The sequence below is a fragment of the Marmota marmota genome, unplaced genomic scaffold (assembly GCF_001458135.2).
Source record: "Marmota marmota marmota unplaced genomic scaffold, marMar, whole genome shotgun sequence".
Taxonomy (NCBI): domain Eukaryota; kingdom Metazoa; phylum Chordata; class Mammalia; order Rodentia; family Sciuridae; genus Marmota; species Marmota marmota.
Genome location: NW_025999900.1, coordinates 8,871,228 through 8,891,278, shown reverse-complemented (window position 1 = coordinate 8,891,278; position 20,051 = coordinate 8,871,228). Strand labels below are relative to the sequence as shown.

Below are 20,051 nucleotides of genomic sequence, written 5' to 3'. Positions count from 1 at the left end.
GGGGAGTGGGGGGGGGCTGCATTCCATCTTCCTAGTCCTGGTGCTCCGTGTTCAGCTGCTTCACTGGGTCACTTTGGAAGAGGATGGTGGGGTGACTAAAAAGAGTATGGCTATGTCTGGCCTCAAATCCTGGTCGTCCTATGTGGGCCAGAGCAAGTATCCTCTTTGTCCTCCATGTCCTCATCCCAAAAGGGAACTATCACTACATTTCTCAGAAAAGCAGAAAGGTACAGAGTCAGGTACAAAACAAGTACACCACAAATTGTTTTTTTTTTTTTTTTTGTCATTCCTTCTTCTCATTAACTTGATCTCCCTTTTCTATGAAATGAGGGATGATTCTGATCTCGCAAGATAGGGGTCAGGAGTTTTCAAAATGCTTTACATTGACTCTTGAACAAATCTCCTCCCTGGATGACTCCAAACCTCTACTTCAGCATTTACTGACAGTTACCCACAGCCCAGCCAGGAGTCCCAGAGGCCTGCAGGTACATTAGAATGGGAATGAACAGAGTCTCCCAACCACCCCACATTGCCTCTCAGCATCACTGAGGCTTCTTTGTACTGCTGAGCACTACTGGCCTTGTCTTTTTTCAGGAGGTTTTGTTGTCATAGCAACTCACAGGGTCACATCCCCAAGGCCCCAGAGCCAGAGCAAAAGTACAGCCAGGAAGAAAGGTTTGCTGCTGCTGCTGCTGCCCTACTTTCACATCGATCCTTCCATTGCCCCCTCTGATGACCTGACAGTGCCCCTCAAGAGACAGTAAACAGAATGTAGTCCCCAGAATCTACCCTTCTCCTTTTACCAATGCAGGAACTGAGGTTCAAAAACAATAGATAATGTACCCTAGTTACAGATTTTCTTTATGGCAAAACTGGAATTGGAACCCGGTTCCTGATTACTGCTCTTTAGAAACTCAGCTTCTACCCATTATGCCCAAACGTGATGAGCTGATCTTGACCAGGAACTGAGAGGCAACAGCACATCTCTTCTGAGATGCTGAATGGGCAACTCTGCTCATGTTTCCTGGCAAAGACAATCGGGGCCCATCCCCGCTCTGTCCCATGGGGTACTTGGAAAATGGTACTGGCTTTCTGGTATACCTGCATGATCTGGAATGTCAGCCATCTGAGGATGGATAATGACCAGACGTACGATGTTTATCACAGCAGCCGGTCCTGATAATCCGAGGGGAGCCTCATTGGCATCCAGTGAAGAGTGAGCACACAGTGCATTTTGTTTTCTGGGCCTCAGAGTCAAATGCAGACTGCTCCATCCTCCCTTCCTCCCCTTCCATGATCTTGCTCTTCTCGTGTTCTCCCACCCTGTCGACCTCTTTGTCTCTTCTCTTCCTTGTTCCCTTGCTCTTTCTCCCAGTCTCATTTTGTGCCTGCATCCAAATTGACAACCAAATGACCAAATTGTTTCTCAGTTCCTGGCTGTTTTCCAATGACCACACCCTGTGTGGGTCACCATATGCCCAGAGAGAGCTGTAGACCCCCTCTGGTCAATGATGCCTGCAATGTGGGATGGACTTGATTTTCTATGAATGAGGATCTGATCTCACTCACTGTCCTTTCTGGGACCTGCTTATCTTTTCTCCAGCAGGGGATGAGGATGAGGATGAGTCAGGGGAGGAGAGGCTGCCATCCTGCTTTGACTACGTCATGCACTTCCTGACGGTCTTCTGGAAGGTGCTGTTTGCCTGCGTGCCCCCCACGGAGTACTGCCACGGCTGGGCCTGCTTCGTGGTCTCCATCCTCATCATCGGCATGCTCACCGCCATCATCGGGGACCTGGCCTCCCACTTCGGCTGCACAATTGGTCTCAAGGATTCAGTCACAGCTGTTGTTTTTGTGGCATTTGGTACCTCTGTGCCAGGTGAGAGAGAGGGGCTTGAGTCTGCAAAGGGGAATGGCCTGGTTCACATGATCCCTGTGCTCTGCCTCATCTTCTTTCGCATCTCAGATCTGAGTGTAACAGAGCCTCTGTGCCTACAATGCACAAAAGTCAATCAAGGGGATGAATGACAATTTAATAAGGATGTCTAACATTTATGGAGCACTTTTGATATGACAGGCACTATGTATGCTAAAAAATCTGCATCCCTGCCATGCTCATCAAGACCTTATTAAATAGGGAAAGTTATTATCCCCACATAACAGGTGAGAAAACTGAGGTCCATGGAGCTTAAGCTACCTGCCCAAAGTAAGTGGCCCAAATTTCTTAATCTCTCTATTACATTAACAGGGCACACAAACAATGTAATTCAAAGAAGGTAGACACTGTTCTTCCATTTACCCCTGGCAGTCTCTGAGAGATGAAAGATCAACCTGCCTGAAAATGTTACAATAGAAATGTCTACAAGCATTCTTGGTCTCTGCTATTTGTAAGGACACCTGTGAATACAAAGTGTCCCCTAGCAGGACAGGCAAAGAAAGCTTAGTGAGATTTGCCCTTTCATATGATGAATTGCATACTATTTATTTTCTTCAAAATACTCAAAGACTAACAGGAGTAGGTGTCACTAATTCATTTATTAGACAAATATTTACTGAGCTCCTATTATGCCTGATACAGTAGAGTGCTAGTTGCTGGGGCTGTTAGGAGAGACTGCAGATGTTGTTTTAGCTTTTTTGCTGCGGTAACAAAAAGATCTGACCAGCACAATTGTAGAGGAGGAAATGTTTATGTGGGGGCCCATGGTTTCAGAGGTCTCAGTTCGTGGACAGCTGACTCCATTCCTTGGGACTCAAGATGAGGCAGAACAACATGGCAAGAGAGTATAACAGAGGGAAGTGGCTCTCATGATGATCAGAAAGCAGAGAGACAGAGAGAGGCTCCACTTGCCAGATACAAATATATACCCCAAAGCCACGCCCCGATGCCCCACCTCCTCCAGCCACATCCCACCTGCCTCCAACCATCACTTAGTTAATCCCATCAGGGATCAATTCACTGATTAGTTTAAGGCTCTCACAACTTAACATCCCCTCCTCCATCAACCCTATCACGTGGTCTCACATGTGAGCTTTTGGGGGACATATCATGTATGAGATAATACCAGATGTGTTTCCTTTCCCAACCCAAGTTTATAATCCAGGTAAAGGGGAAAGACTACATTCAAATGCTGTGATTAAAATCATCTCAATGAGTGCTATAAAGAGAAAGATATAAACCAGGGAGACTTGGGCTAGGGGTCAGGGATGGCTTCCAAGGGAAATCATATGGAAGCTGGGCCTGAATGAGAAGCAGGAATTAACTAGTGCAGCCTTACACAATTAATCAAAAGCCTTATACAATTTGGTTGGGACCTCCAGGGCATCTGAACCCTGAACTCCTCCCAGCTTCAACTGCCCTAGGGAGAAGCAGAGGATATCCTCCTATTCGAGGGGTGAGGCTGAATCTCACTGGGCAGGAATCTGCTGGCTGAACCAAGGGAAGCCCTCTCTGAACCAAGAAAATTTACCCTCCTGGAGAGTAACTAAATCTGTGTCATACTTTAGGAAAACCTCTTCCCCAAACCTCAGCACAGACTGTGGGATTATTAGTGATGCAAGAGGTTTGGCTATCATGGAAATAAATTGAGTGATAAGAAATTAGAGCCAGGCACAGTGGTGCACATCTATAATCCCAGCGGCTCAGGAGGGTAAGGCAAGAGGATCGAAAGTTCAAAGCCGGCCTCAGCAGCTTAGCAAGGTCCTAGGCAACTTAGCAAGACCCTGTCTCAAAATAAAAAATAAAGAAAAGGGCTAGGGATGTGGCTCAGTGGTTAAGCATCTCTGGGTTCAATTCTTGGCACCAAAAAGAGGGAAAAAAAAGAAAGGAAGGAAGGAAGGAAGGAAGGAAGGAAGGAAGGAAGGAAGGAAGGAAGGAAGAAATTAGATGGATGCTACAGGCAAGATTTAGTATATGAGATGCCCTGTGATCACTGTTCTCCAGGCATTGAGAGACCCAAGCCATCAGAGGAAAAGGAGCAGATATGGAGAAAAGAATAGATGTGGGAATAAATAATAGAGGATTGAGTGCAAGGTCACCGGCAAGAAAGGGCAAGAGGTTTTCTCCAGGAGATCTGAGAAAACTGGCAATGTTGAGGCAAGACCAGAGAAAACAGCCGGGGAGGTGTCTTGAGGTATTTCCAAGTCCTGGCAATTGGTCCAAAAAGTAGCTAACAGCCCTTGGAGCATTGGGAAGTTGATGCTATAGTCCACACATCTGATTTCACAGCTGGCTGGTGCTCTTTGGTTGAAGGTCAATGGTAGGAACCTTACGTGAAGGTCAAGTTTCTTGCTAACTTCCTTTGTGACCTTGGGTAGATCCTTGACCCTTATTTTCCTTACCTACAAAATAAAAGTAATGGGCTAGCTGTCCCTGGCGATCCTCCCTGGGCCTACAACCTGTGCCAAGATCCAAAGTCAAATATCCTTCAAGTCTTTGTGATCCATATACTAATAGCAAAGAGACAACCCCATCTTCCTTGAGTCTACAGCTCACCCTGCTTGTCCTTGGTGCCTGAAAATCATTGCCCACCCCCGAGCCTATAGGCATTGCTCAGACAATTATAATCAGGCATCCACGTTAAGCAGCTTCCCAGGATGTCAAAGTTCCCTGGGCAGACATTCTAAAATGGCGAACTCTCCTTAATGAAAAAGTAATCAAAGGAGAACAATAAATCCATTTGGTGAATATCAGGACTGGGTGGCTCTTAGTAATCTTTCAGGACTAGGAAGCCCAAATCAGCAATGGGACCTGCCTAAGGCCACACAGCTCATTAACGGACAGAGCAGCTCATTAACGGACAGAGCGGGCAGTGGCCCCTTAGCTCCTGCTGCCAGGGTGCCCTGGGGCATACTTGAAGAAAGGCCCTCCACATCTCAGACTCCCACCAGCTCCCGTTTGTCTGTGTCCTTTTCCAGATACATTTGCCAGCAAAGCCGCTGCCCTCCAGGACGTGTACGCAGACGCCTCCATCGGCAACGTTACCGGCAGCAACGCCGTCAATGTCTTCCTGGGTATTGGCCTGGCCTGGTCCGTGGCCGCCATCTACTGGGCCCTGCAGGGACAGGAGTTCCACGTGTCCGCAGGCACACTGGCCTTCTCCGTCACCCTTTTCACCATCTTTGCATTTGTCTGCATCAGTGTGCTCTTGTACCGACGGCGGCCCCACCTGGGTGGGGAGCTCGGTGGCCCCCGCGGCTGCAAGCTGGCCACGACGTGGCTCTTTGTGAGCCTGTGGCTCCTCTACATACTCTTTGCCACACTGGAGGCCTACTGCTACATCAAGGGGTTCTGAGCCCCAGAACCAGGCCTCCGGCAGGGCAGACCAAGGACTTTCTTCCAAGAGAAGGGCACTTTCCCAACAGTGACCTTCCCAGGCTGAGCAGCCCTGCGGAGGCAGCATCAGGGCCGAGCCCCAGGAACTCCACCTGACCTAGGCCCTGGCCACACTCTGAAAGGGCCAAGTCTTCATCAGATAGAACGGAGGAGACACCCACTTTCCAAAGTATTTCATTAAATACAAACCAACAACAGCAACAGATCCACCTCTGTCTTCTCACTCCCACTCCTGTCCCTGACCCAACAAAGGGCAGACCCTGTGTCCTTCTAGTCCACCTTTGGATTATTCCTTTGCCTCGAGTTTCTCTGAGGACAGGGTTTCTCCTGTCTCTCCACTGGGATATGTCACGATTCTCCCATCCAGCTGGTGAGGTGTGAACATGAACCAAACCATGTGGCTGGTCTGGGTTCTCTTTTTATCCCAATCATTATGGTGATTGTTTTCATTTCTCCCATCGGGCTTTGCCAGTTGTTTTGTCTTGTCTTTTCTTTCTGAAGTTAGTGACAAAGTGCCATGAAAGAATCCCAGGTCCAAGTTGACAGATGGAGGCATGAATTTTCAGAAACGCACCTCCCGCTTTCACAGGGTCACAGAGGTCCCGCGGCTCCAGCAAGGTCCTGTCTCCCATCTCCTTTTTTTCTCTGTGTTGTTTGGAGGACTGGGTGGCGTGAGCAGAAATGAGCTCGCACACCAACATGGAGAGCAGGTGGAGCTTTATTTGCTTGCGTTGAAATCAAATCAAAACCAAAAAGCAATTGTCCTCTTCCCTGTTCACGTCTCTCCAGTTCTATATTTCACTGTGTCCGTGTCTGTATGTGGATCCTCCTGCAAGAAAATCCACCAAGGGGGTGATGGGACAAAAATAGAAATCGTACATGATGACAAAGGGCAGCTGAGGAGACAAAAGGGGCACATGCCTTCTGGAACATCTCTGACTTTGTATCTGAAGCAGGAGAGAAGAGGTGTCCAACCAATGAGATCTTTAAAGAAAAAGACGATATTTAAAATGTCAGCCTTCTGAGAAATGTGGGCTACCCCACCCCTCACCTCCTAATGTGCCATACATAAGAGCTGCCTAGATTTCTTCAAGTGATGCAAGTTTGAGGGTTATAAGACAGCAAGGGGCTTCTTCCACCTCTCCTGGCCCTCGAGCCACATTTGAAAATTTTTGCACAGGATGGGAACCGGAATTCCTCATTTCTCCCATGTTCCTGCTTGTTTTTAAAACCTCATGAAGTGTTTTTCCAGCCTGTGGGGTATTTCTTGCCCCCTAAGAGAGTCTCAGTCTCCCTAATCCCGTGGAGCCTGGGATGGTAGAAAAAGAGATGGACATGCCCCAAGGAACTTTTCCTGATGACTTTTGAGAGGACCTGGCTTTACAAACACACACACCAGTGAACACACAGACATCACCACAGAACTGCCCACAGATCTTTAGGCTTTCTGCATTGACATAAATACATTTTCTAAAGGGGGAGGGATAAATTAAAAAAAAAAACACCTGTTTAATTTTAAACACTTTTTTAAGAAAAAAATAACTAAAAAAGAAACAGTGCTCATGTCATAAGCTATGTTGACAGTTGCCAGTGGAAATGTTGGGTTGGTTTAAAAAAAAAATAAAAGCTCTACTTATATCTCTACATATAGCTCGCTTCTCCCTGTGTTTCTTCAGCAAATGGTCCAAGGGTCACCCTGGGTTTCTTCTGAAGAGTGTGCAACTGAGGTGAGGTGAAAGTGTCATTTCCCGTCACAGTCAGGTGCCAATGTGCCAGACACGGTACTTTTTTAAGCACAAAAATTTTAGGGAAATGCCAGCTGTCACAGCCTGGGCTTTAAGAAGCTGGAGGACATATGGACGGAGAGCTGTGGGGATAGAGGGGAGGGCACAGCGGGGGAGGATCCCAGTTAGGAAACCAGGGCCCCCGTATTGATTTCCAAGACACACATACTCCGCATTCATGCACTCACCATTCATTCAACCGAAAGCACTTTGGACGCCCTCCACAAGTTGAGATATGTTCTGGTAACGCAAAGAAGAGTAAGAGACCTGACCACAAGAAACTCACAGTCTAGAGGGGGAAGTAAAAGTCCTTTTAATAAAGGCTGTTTGGGTTAAAAGCAGCAGAAACCCATTAAAATAAGTTCAGAGAAATAGATCAGGGCATGGGAAGGCCAGGTAGGGTGATCCTGTAGAACTCAAAGCAGGAGCACAGCCAAGCCTCAGGGGCCTGAAAGCCCTCGGGAACCCAGACAACTGACCCCCCCCCCAAAACTACAAGGTCTCTCCCATCCTTGTTTCCCTGTTTTTTGGGCCCCTCCTCTTCCTCTGCCTCACAAAGAGCTTCCTGGTTTGCTTGTCTCACACACGGTCCAGCACAGTCACCAGCCCTGATGGCATTTCATGACCTCACTCACAGCTTCACTCCCGAACATCCCCTTTTCTCATCTGAGCCCAAATTCTCAATTAAGAGAATTCAGCTCATTCCCAGAAGTCCATTTCCGGAAGGCAGACCTCTTTGTAGGAGGCTGCGGTGGCGGTCGGGGCCCCTGTGGAGTGACTGTTGTGCATCGGATTTCCATTCCTGGTCCAAATGATTCAGGTAAGGAAAGGAGGGTGGGGATCCCTATTGCCCCTTCCAAAAGCTGCAGGATGGGAAAGAGCTTATGAAGCCCGGGAACACCAAGGTACAAAGGAAAAATGGCTGTAAGAGGGGCAGAGCCGGAGTGCTGTGAGAACACACTGGAAAGAAACACTAACTCAGCCCAGAGGATCCGGGAAAGGCCTCACAGAGAGCGTGACCTTTACGAAGGATCTTGAAGGAAGAACAAATAGTGAGTCACTCCTGTGAGAGGGCTTGATATTGACGGACAGACACAAAAGGAACAGCATGCTCACAGGCACAGGCTGAAACAGAATAGGGTGTGGTCACAGAGTGGCAAGAGCTGCTGGGGGTGGAGGAAAGGCAGGTGGGTCCTGGCTGTGGCCCGTGGGTATGTCTGAGAAAGTTTTAGGCCCAGGAGTGGTTATGAGTTGGTGATGAAGGCTCTTCTCTACCTTCTTTCTCTGGATTGAGGGTTTTTAGCCTTTGCCTAAGTTCCAACTTCTGGCTCGGAAAAAGCTGCATCAGGAGCACAAGTCCTGTTGTGGAAGCAATAACTAGGGGATTATGGGATCTGTAAGACAGTGCATTAAAAAAACAGATAGAGAGAGGGTCTTGGCTAAAAGGCTCATTCAGTTTTTTTGCATACCACCCAGTTGAAAATGAATAAAAACCTTTGAGCTGATTAAATGGTAGATGCAAAATCATGAAATCCATTTGTGTCCGTCCCTTGCCTTTTTTGGAGTCCTTTCTGGATTATCCAGATGCTAGGCTTTGTCAAGAGGGAAGTAAACCACAGCGAATGAGGCTGAAAGGAGCAGCCCAGGAGCCTGAAGTTGCTCACTGAGGATGCTGGTGCCAGTCTAGATGCCACCAGCATCAACAGTGTCGTCAACTCTGAGGACTTGAGTCAACACTTCTCCTGTCCCATCACAGTAACAGGGGACCACTGAAGTCAATTGCTTCCAGGTTTGACATTGAGATTCTAGAATATATCCAAAAGCTCTGTGTGCATGTGTGTGTGCTTGTGTGTGTGTGTGCGCGCGCGCGCATGTGTGTGTACACATATGAACAAGCACACGTGCACCAAGGGCCTGACAACCTTGATTGACAATAGCACTGTACACGTCCCTTTGCGACACGTCCCTTTGGAATAACACGGTCCTACGGCCTGTGTGTTATTCTGTCCCACACACGATCATTGTCAGCACCTTTTACTGAAAATCAGCCACATCATCCCCACCCCTTAGTCTCACTTATTTTCAGGGCACTGTTAGCTGATGTAATAAATCGACTCCAATATTTCAGGGACTTAGCAAAAGTAAAGTTTATTTCTCCCTCATGTGATAATCCAGTGAGGATGGCTTTTGATCAGCCGGTGGCTTTCTTCCACATGATGATTCAGGGACTCCGTTTCCTCTCCTGTTGTAACTCTGCCAGTCTCTGGGGTCTTGGAGTCTTCTTCATTCAGCAGCAGATGGGAAGAAAATTAGAGACGGTGCGTACACTCCGAACTGCCTTGGCTCTGAAGGAAGGCTCATCACTTTTGCTCGTGTTCTATTAGTAAAAGAACCCAGTTTAACCCAAATGCCAAGGAAATTGAGAAGCATGGTCCTTAGCTAGGCAGCCACTTCCCAATGACATGCTATGCCATGGAAGGATGAATGGCTTATGAATGTTTGCCCCACCCATGATCACTCTGTGGGTAAGAATGGATATTTTTATCTCCAGGGCCAAGAGAAAGTTGATATTTGTCTATGTGGTTTCTGAAAACCTTTCATAAGCCGGGCATGGTGGCACATGCTTGTAATCCCAGCAGCCCAGGAGGATCGCAAGTTCAAAGCCAGCCTCAGCAACTTAGTGAGGCCCTAAGCATGATCTCTTCTGATAGACATAAGAACAAAGAAAGAGAGAAAGCCGGAATTTGGGGACACTGGATCTAGGCAAAGAAGCCCACAGAGAGGCAGACTGTGTCCAAGGAGGAAAAGCAGGAGAAGCCAGCCAGCAACTGGTCCCTCGTCTTCTATGGCCCCCTTCTCTGCTTAGTCTACATCCTTACTAAGGAGCTTCCTCTAGGGGCTTCTGGATGGACTATCCAAGGGCAGATGAAAAATCTGATAATTACTGATAATTAATGAGGGAGTGTCATCTGGCCCCAGGGAAAGATGATTCAAAAAAATACCTTCTCGGGAAAGTGTATCCAAAAAATACTCCTGGGAAACTGCACTGGTCTGTATGACAGGTGGTACTTCCTGCATTTTCAGAAGGGAACAGGGAAATAGAATCCTGATCTATAATAATATACCTCAGACTGGGTACTTTATATTTTAAAAAGGTTTGTTTAGCTCACAGTTCTGAAGGTCCAAGTCTATGGCACTTGTATCTGCTCAGATTCCGGTGAGAGACTTGGGCATCACAACATGGCCAAGAAATGAAAGGGGAAACCCAGGGTTACTTTACCACTGATCTATAAACCCAGCCCTTTTTATTTTTTTTATTTTGAGACAGGCCTCACTAAGTTGCTGAGGCTGGCCTCAAACTTTCAATCCTCCTGTCTCAGCCTCCCAAGTTGCTGTGATTATAGGCATGCACCACCACAATGGCTTAGTTGCCCTTTTTGTGTGACAAGAATGGTAGAGATCTACTCTCTTAGCAAATTTCAAGCATGTATTCCATACATTTTAACCACAGTCTTCATGCTGCACATTAGATATCTAGAACCTATTCATCTGATAACTACAAGTTTGTATCCTTTAGACAATGTCTCCCCATTTCTCTCACCCAACCCCTGGTGATCATCCTTCTAGTCTCTGTTTCATGAATTTGACTTTGGTGAATTCTACATATAAGTGAGAACATGTGGCATTTACCTTTCTCTGCCTGGCTTATTTCACTTATGTCTTCTAGGTTCACCCACAATATACAAATGACAGGATTTCCTTCTTTTTTTAAGGCTGAGTAATATTCCATTTATATATGTACCACTATTTATCCATTCATCTGTCAACAGACATTTGGGTTGTTTCCGTACTTTGACTATTCAATGAACATGGGTACAAAGATATATCTTTGGGATACTGATTTCATTTTCTTTTATTTTTTTGTAATGATAATATTCAGTCATTTTAAAAATTTATTCTAATTAGGTATATATGACAGAAGAATGCATTTTGATTCATTGTACACAAATGAAGCACAACTTTTCATTTCTCTGTACACGATGTATAGTTATACCATATGTGCAGTCATACATGTACTGAGGGTAATAATGTCCATATCATTCCACCATCTTTTCAGCCCCCATGAACGTCCCCCTCCTCTCACTCATCTTTGCCCAATCAAAGTTCCTCCATTCTTCCCATGCTCCCCCAATTATAGACCAGCATCCACTTATCAGAGAGAACTTTCTGCCTTTGTTTTTTTGGGAATGGCTTAATTCATTTAGCATGATATTCTCCAACTCCATCCATTTGCCTGAAAATGCCATAATTTTATTCTCTTTTATTGCTGAGTAATATTCCATTGTGCATATATACCACAGTTTCTTTATTCATTCATCTTTTGAAGGGCATCTAGGTTGGTTCCACAGTTTAGCTATCGTGAATTGAGCTGCTATAAACATTGATGTGGCTGCATCACTACAGTATGCTGATTTTAAGTCCTTTGGGTAAAGACTGAGGAGTGGGATAGCTGGGTCAAATGGTGGTTCCATTCCAAGTTTCCTAAGGAATCTCCACACTGCTCTCCAGAGTGGTTGCACCAATTTGCAGTTCCACCAGCAATGTATAAGTGTGCCTTTCCCCCACATCCTCGCCAATGCTTATTATTGCTACAGACAGTTCTCAGAAGAAGATATACAATCGACCAGCAAACATATGAAAAAGTGTTCAACTGATTTCATTTTCCAATGGATTAATCTACTAATGAGACTAGCGCTCTCGTAATTCAAGCACTTTCCAAAACCCCACCTCAGGACATTGCTGTGTTGGGGACTATTATGATTTGAATAAGAGGTGTCCCCTCAAAGCTCCTATATGAATGAAGGAGTATTCAGAGATAAAATGGTTGGATTATGAGAGCTATAACCAGTTCATCTTAGTTTGAATGGACTAACTGGGTGGTAAGCTGTAGGTAGGTGGAGCATGGCAGGAGGAGGTGGTCACTGGGGACATGCCCTGGAAGGGTTCATTTTCCCTGCAGTCCCTTCCCCTTGACCCTGCGGCTTCCTGTCTGCCATGAATAGAAGAGCCCCCCACCCCCATGCCCTTCTGCCATTGATGTCCTGTCTTACCTTGGACTCGGAGCAGAAGAGTCAACCCACCATGGACTAAACCTCTGAAATGGTGAGCTCAAAATAAACTTTTCCTTCCCTAAATTATTCTTGTTGGTGTTTTGGTCACAGTGACAAAACAAAACAACAACAACAAAACCTGACTAACACATACCTAGAAATAGGGCTGCATTTTTCTAAAAAAATCTAGGAAGAAGTTGACTCAAGGTAGACTATTCTGGTGCCTCAAAATCCTCAGATTCTGTTTTCTACTCTTGGTCCTTTCTGATCATCTCAAGTTCTTCCTTACTTCTACCTGAGTGGAACACAATGGAAGCTGGTCCTCACCCTGCTATCTTTATTACAAAAGGACCATTACGTGAATGGAATTTTTTCCACACTATGTGGTAAATATTCATTCTCTTCTCATGATCAGTACCTCTAACTCATTCAATCAATTTCTTTTTTTGTGACAGCAGGGCGGCAGTTAAAATCTTGTGGCCAGCAGGCTTGAAGAGCTTGATCCACGCAGTGCTTTGTTAAAAACTGGAAGAGTTGTTAATACTTAAAAACTGAAATATTTTGTACAAAATCTGTATCTGGGCTTTTCTGATCACACCGAGTGTTAATGATTTTATGTGCTAATAAGTGGCCACCCCACATACACAGGGTCTACCTCCTCAGTTCCCCAGATTTCCTACCCAACCCATCTCTCTCATTTAAGTGACCATCCTGGCTCTGCAGCTATTTGTGTGACACCTGCATATAGAATTACATTTTGGCCCTTCACATGCTGGTGCTTGCCCTCAGCACTCTGTAGGGTTTGAGTCCCAAGTCTACCTGTGAAATTTTAAACAGGTGATGACTTCCCTGGTTCTCATTTTTCTCAATCAAAAAATGCAGGGTTGCAAAAATTAAACGAATCATTATCAAGTCAATTACCATGGTACAGAGTATATACATACCCTAGAAGTGTTAGACTTGTAAATTAATACCTGGAGAGATGACCAGTGGTCACCAGTACTTCCAAGTCAGGCCAACCCCAGGTCATAGTGAAAAATTAAGACAGACAAGCTTGGTATCAATGAAAGAGCAACCCAGAAAGGGCCAGAAGGCCACATCAGGTCTTGCATGCTAATAAATAAGGCAAATAATGGTAAGCAAAAACAACTTGTGGACTTCAAGAAAGAAGGGAGACCCTGGGAGAAGTTGAGGAATCTGTCCAAGGACATTCCACAAGTGGCACTTCATATCTAGGTCTACTGAGATCCAAGATCCTACCACCTTCACATACTCTTATTGGGTATGAAATGAAGTCATTATTTAGAGAAGAAAATAAAGACCATAACAGTACGCTCTGTCTTGATTTTCCCAGGACTTTCACAATTTTAGCACTTAAAGTCTTGTGTCCCAGGAAATCCCCCAGTCCTGGGAAACTGGTATGGTTGGTTAACCTCAAATATTATGATTCTTACAGAGCTACAAAATGGCGGACTCTATACATTCACCTTCTGCTATGTCATGCTGTCCCCTTTCCCAATGATTCCATGTGCTATTATTCTCACCCAGCATCTAAACTGGGCAAAGTTCTTTATTTGGTGGGATCATGAAAACCTTCATGGTTCTTGGCATGTTGCTCAGTTTTTCATTGACAAGTACTTTTGAGTAAGAGAGTTTGAAAATACACACTAAACAAATCCCCAAGTTTCAAACACAGTCCTTCTTAATCTCACTGTGTTACTGAAAGAATGAACAAGGCTTGTAGTCGGAGCAAATGCCCCTTTACTGACGAGCAGCTCTGCATATTTATAGAGCCAGGGGTTGTTTGACAGTTGGCATGGGGTGCCTTTTGATTGGAGGGTAAGGATCAGGTGAGCCAGCAGGGCTAGTCTGATTGGTGGGTAGGATCAGGTGAGCCAGCAGGGCTCTGATTGGTGGGTAAGGATCATGTGAGCCAGCAGGGCTCTGATTGGTGGGTAAGGATCATGTGAGCCAGCAGGGCTCACCATTGGACGGCTCTTCTTGGGGGATGGGGAAGTTAGTCTTTGGAGCTGGGTTGACTCCCAACAGTAACAACAACCCGATTTCCTGCGAGTTATTAGGACAATCACCCTACCCAATTCAGTGAATCCAAAATGGCTAAGCGGCAGGCTCAGCTTCTTTTTCATCAGAACCATAACTATGGTTCTTGATGGAAGCATTTATCCCTTGGACACTGGTACCTATAAACCTACTAAGCCCAAGACTTAGAAACAGAAATCAAAAATTTGTAAGTAGATTATTAGATTCAGAAATGATCCTATCCCTTTCCCCTTGATATCAAGACCTATGAATCCTATGTAGAGGCAGACAACGCTAAATATTAAAGAATGTAAATTAGAACATATTCAGTAAGATAGCACAATAATATCACAAGGTGTTTATCTCCTAGTTTGTGCTGTAATTGAGTCTGCATCAAGCCATTCCCACCCAAGGTCAAGCCTCCTTTGGATAATGGAAAATATGGTCAGACCAGCACCTCTGGTTAGAGACATGTTGTGGAAGATACCATAGCTATGGATAAGGCATTCTGAGTCCATAAAGCAGATGATAGCAGAAACACTATGGGCAAGAAAGGCTAATCCATACCAAGAATATGGATACTCTGTAAAGGCTAACTTCTGCCTCTTCCACAATGATAGGAGTAGTCCAATGTAATTAACCTGACACCAGGCAACCAGCTGGTCTTCCTGGGAGATATTGCCATATCAATGGCTCATCTGTTGCTTTTGCTATTAGCAGCTCATACACTCTTTAGTGACAATAGCCAAATGAAACTTGATGAGGAGACTCATGTATTGTTGAGCCCAAGTATAGACTCCATTCCTGATGCCATATCACGCAAGGATCCATGGAACAATGTCAGAAAGAGAGAGGCCAACTAATATGCATAGCATAGAGTCCATCTGATTATTGAGAACATTGGCCACCATGGTTGTTCTCTCTGGTAGACATTTATGTGGGACATGAACATCTTCACAGAGTGTACCTCATTCCACACCTTCCCCAGATTTCCTTTTGTTAGTCCATTTTCTATTGCTATAACTGAATATCATAGATTGGGTAATTTATAAAGAAAAGCAGCTTATTTCTTACAGTTAAGGAAACTGGGAAATCCACATTTAAGGGACCACATCTGGTGAGAGCCTTCTTGCTGGTGGGGACATACTGCAGAGTCCCAAAGTGGCACAAGACATCATGTGGTGAAACACAGAAAGCTTATCAACTCAGGTCTCTCTTTCTCTTCTTATAAGGCCACTAATGCAATCACAGGGCTCCATCCTCTTATTTCATCTAATCCTGATTACCTCCCAAAGGACACAACTCCAAATACCACTAAGATATGACTCTGGGGATTGAGATTCAACATGAGCTTTGGAGAGGTCAAACCACCCAGTATTTTGCTCCTAGTTGGCTTCCTTTCAAGTCTTCAATATGAGCCAATGTAGATCCATAATTCAGATCAAACTGAACATGTAAATACACTGCCTGAAATTCTGCCCACTGGGAGGATTTCAGTACAGCCCGTCTTTGAGGGCCACACCTGAGCAGGATTAGAGCATGATATTGTCCACCTCTGGATGGCCCTGGCACACTGTGCAAATGCAGAATTAAGTTCTTTTTTTCTTTCCTAAATTATAAACTGATCACAGGGAATTCTCTGGAAAGCCAAAGTGTGGTGGAGAGAGAGATAGCAAAGCTGTAGCCAGAGTTACCGCAGGAGTCTAAACCACCTGTTCCTACAGCCTTGCAGTAGGATGACCTAATTGGCCTGGGTTTTTATATACCATTTCTATTTTACGATGGAGTATTGCCATGTACAGCCAATTTTATAATTGTGTTGGATGAGGCACCCAGTTCTGCATGTCACTCCTTCCTCACTCCTAACGAGATTGAGTGCTTAATTCATGCTACAACTTGGACTTGGTCCACATCTCTATCTTCACTGTGCCTACAGGAAACAAGGGGGCTCCTTTAGAGTTTCCTAGGAGGACTGCCAGTTCTCCATGTGTATATTTAAAGCTTAAAATTTGTTTTTCCCATCCATCCTGTAGGATATCAGTGTTGGTCAGCTTTCCAAGGCTCTGACAAAATACCTGAGAAAAACAACTTAAAGGAGGAAAGATTTATTTTGGCTTGTGGTTCCAGTGGTTTTAGTCCCTGGTCACTTGGCTTCATTTTTTCTGAGCCTGTAGGCAGAACCTCATGGCAAGAGGGTGTTGCAAAGGAAACCCACTCATCAAACTAGGGCCAAGAAGCAAAAAGACAAAGAAGGACACATCCCCAGGGACCTGCTTCCTTCAAATAGTCCCCACCTCCTAGTTTCTGCCACCTTGAGGTGGCACCTCTAGCTGGCAAATGTACTTTCAACACATGAGCTTTTGGGGGACATTTAAGATCCAAACCATAGCAATCACCAAGGCCACCCAAAGAATCCATAGGCTCCACAATTTTTATAATCACGGTTATTGCCCTAGTGATGTTAGAACCTCTTGATCTCCCAACACCTTGCCCTCACACTACCTTCAGTGATGTGTTGGACAATCTTACTGCCACCATCTTTCATGATCCATCATTTGCCCTCATCAAGGAAGTGAACTCTGAATGGCTCAAAAACATGACCCACCTAAACTTTGAGTCCCATTTTATGAGTTTGTCTCCTGGGGCCACTTCTCCTGGATCAGTCCGAACACCAATAGAAATAAATGGGGCATTCAAAGTAGGATATTCTGAAGGCCGGGACAGAGTTGGAAACCCAGGGCTGTCAGCAACGGAGCTGCGATTATCCCTAGGCACAAATTGTGGGAGTGGAGAGGTTTTCAGAATTAAGAGAAGAGTCAGGTAGGTAGGCTACTTAGAGAGGGGCAACACCTTTCAGTAGAAAACAGCCAGCCTCAGACAGCCTCACAGGGAGGAAGCAGGGGAATAAACACCCTATCCTCTCCTGCCTCCCCTCTCCCATCTCTTGCTGAACCCCTGGTTATCTAAAGGGCACGAGAGCTCTACCAATAACAGTGCACACAAGTCGACCTCCGTGGCAATGCAGAGAGCAGGTGGGGAAATGGGAAGAATGGACCCAGAGACACAGGCAGGAGAGATCTGGCACATCACATCAAGTCATCAGAAAAATTTCATGGGATAACAGGCTTAGCAAAGTGCCTGAAGTACACACTTGTCTCTTGGCATCTGAGGAGAATTGGTTCCCCTCTCCGTGGACACCAGAATCTGCGGATGCTCAAGTCTCTTATGTAAATTGCGCATTACTTGCCTGTGACATACACATATTCTCCTGTACACTTTAAATCATATTTAGGTTACTTACAAAACCTAATACAATGTAAATACTATGCAGATAGTTGTTACATGGTATTGTTTGGGGAATAATGACAAGTAGAAAAGTCTGTGCATGTTAAATAGAGATGTAATTTTTTCTGAATATTTTTGATCTATGGTTGGTTCAAATTGTGGATGTAGAACCTGCAGATATGGAGAGCCAACTGTAGTAAGAATTCTCAGGTGAGCCGGGCATGGTAGCACACACCTGTAATCCCAGCAGCTAGGGAAGCTGAAGCATGAGGATCTTGAGTTCAAAGCCAGCCTCAGCAACTTAGCAGGGCCTAAGCAACTCAGTGAGACCCTGTCTCAAAATAAAATTCAAAAAAAGGCTGGGGAGGTGGCTAAGTAGTTAAGTGTCCCTGAGTTCAATCCCTGGCACCCCCCCCCAAAAAAAAAAAAAACAAAAAACTTCCAGGTGGAAAGAGAAGGTCCGAGAGGTGAGGCTGACTGCTCAAAGACACATAAATAGTTCATAGCAAAGCCAGAGGAGGAGTCCCAGGAATAGGAGCTCTCTCTACTGCCCCTGCCTTCTTTGCTATGCCAGATGGCTTTGCTACTGATGTGAGATAGTCCTTTCACTCTTTGTTTCTCCTCACGGAGTCCCCATGATGCAGTCCCTCACCATGCTTTTTTTACAATGGCATGTCTATTTCATGGTGTTAGCAGGTGTATTTTTTCATATCTTTTCCAAAACCTCACTTTTTAGATACTGATGTAATGCACTACTCAAGATTTAGGTAGACAAGCCCCTTCTTCCACTTTTAATGAACTTTTCCATTTATATGAGTCCTCTTTCAATGTATAGCAAATTAAAAATACTAAGGTTGAAAGAAGTGGATTCTAGTTCTGGATCTACCACAAGATAAGTATTTGACCTGTGATTGGTTCAAGCTGTGAATTCAGAATCTGCAGATATGGAGAAAGTTTGGGATTTTTTTTTTTTTTTTTTTTTTTTTTTTTGGTGGTAGTGCTGGGGATTGAACCTAGCACTCTACCAACTGAGCTATATCCCCAGCCCTGGGATTTTTTATGTATAACCACTAGAATATTGGGGCTGGGGATGTAGCTTGGTGATAGAGCACTTAACTAGCATATGGGAGGCCCTGTGTTCTCTTCCCAGCACTGCAAAATAACCATAAATAAATAAGAAACATTAGAAGAGGTAATTTTTCAGGCTCCCCCTATCACCAAAGCTCTCCAATGATATAAAAGAGGAAGAGGAGGCTGACCCCTAGTATTTACATTGTATCAGGTATTGTAAGTAACCTGGGCACCATGTCTAGTGCTTAAGCCTATCTCACTGAATCACCATGGCCACCCTATAAGATAGAATGACACCCATTTTACGGTTGAAGACACAGCAGACAAGTGATTATCCTGGAGTCCATATCTTAACAGAGTCCATATCTTAACTATCTTAACAGAACTCAAACGTGTACTTGGACATCTGACATTGAAAGCCAAACTATAAACTAATGATTATTTCAAAATGTGGTCTCCAGATAAGCAACATCAGCATCGGCTGATGAGCTTTTGGGGGACATTTAAGATCCAAACTGCTGATGTACAAGAAATGAAAATTCTAAGGCCTTATCCCAGACTTCACTCCTGACCTCTGGGAATAGGACCCAGAAATCTGTTTAACAGGCCTTCCAAAGGAATCTGCTGCACTCTCAAGTGTGAGATCCCCTGTTCCAAACCATTATGCCCCTGTCTCCTCTTACCCCCTATCATCCACAGTGCCTGTTCAGACATGAAGATAGAAACACAGCTCCAGTGTCTGTATATACGTGTACCTAATCTTATCTCTTGTAGTTTAACTTTTATTTTGGAAAATTGCTAATATGTAGAACGATAAAGAGATTAGAGTAATGAACTCCCATATACTGTCTCCCAGCTTCAACATTATCAACTCACAACCAGTTTTGTTTCTTCCATTCCCAACTAGCCCACCTCCCATTATTTTGAAGCAAACTCCAGACATCAAAAAACTTCATCTGTGAAGTAGGTATTTTTAAAATAAATGAACAGGGTTTTGTTTTTGTTTTATTTATTTATTTATTTATTTACAGTGCTGGGGATTGGATTCAGGGGTGCTCTACTATAGAACTATATATCCCAGCCTCTCCCCACTTTTTTCTTTTTTTTACTTTCCTTTGAGAAAGGGTTTCCCTAAATTGCCCAGGCAGGCCTTAAACTTGCAACTTCCTACCTCAGCCTCCTGAGTAACTGGGATTAGCAACATGGGCCCCCACATCCAGTTACATGGACACTTTTTAAAATATAATCATAATGCTGTTATCATACCTAAAAAGTTAATAATCATTCCTGTCAAAATCCTGTCAAGTTTTTCACTGTGCCCCAATATTATATTTAAATGTGCTAATCTCATAATTATTTCCATGTAAACATCTCATGAAGGTTTGCAAGGTATTCTAACGTTAAGGTGGTGATTCCAGTTCAGTAGAT

General features: G+C 44.7%; 2 protein-coding genes across 11 annotated transcripts in view; one reads left to right on the top strand and one right to left on the bottom strand.

The window, feature by feature from the left end:
• Window positions 1–6,982, top strand: part of Slc8a3 (solute carrier family 8 member A3) — a 132,701-nt gene extending 125,719 nt beyond the window's left edge. For 8 of the 10 annotated variants that reach the window (XM_048798582.1, XM_048798585.1, XM_048798581.1 and 5 more), the window contains 2 exons: window positions 1,604–1,879; window positions 4,915–6,982. In XM_048798582.1, the coding sequence (XP_048654539.1) occupies window positions 1,604–1,879; window positions 4,915–5,291 (653 nt within the window). In that variant the 3' untranslated portion in view covers window positions 5,292–6,982. The remainder of the gene's footprint in view (window positions 1–1,603; window positions 1,880–4,914) is intronic. The other 2 variants (XM_048798584.1, XM_048798589.1) reach the window with 1 other exon arrangement.
• A 2,274-nt stretch (window positions 6,983–9,256) lies between these two features.
• Smoc1 (SPARC related modular calcium binding 1) overlaps window positions 9,257–20,051 on the bottom strand; it is a 174,934-nt gene continuing 164,139 nt past the window's right edge. The window contains exon 12 of the mRNA XM_015490671.2: window positions 9,257–9,493. Coding sequence (XP_015346157.1) covers window positions 9,477–9,493 — 17 coding nt within the window. The 3' untranslated portion in view covers window positions 9,257–9,476. The remainder of the gene's footprint in view (window positions 9,494–20,051) is intronic.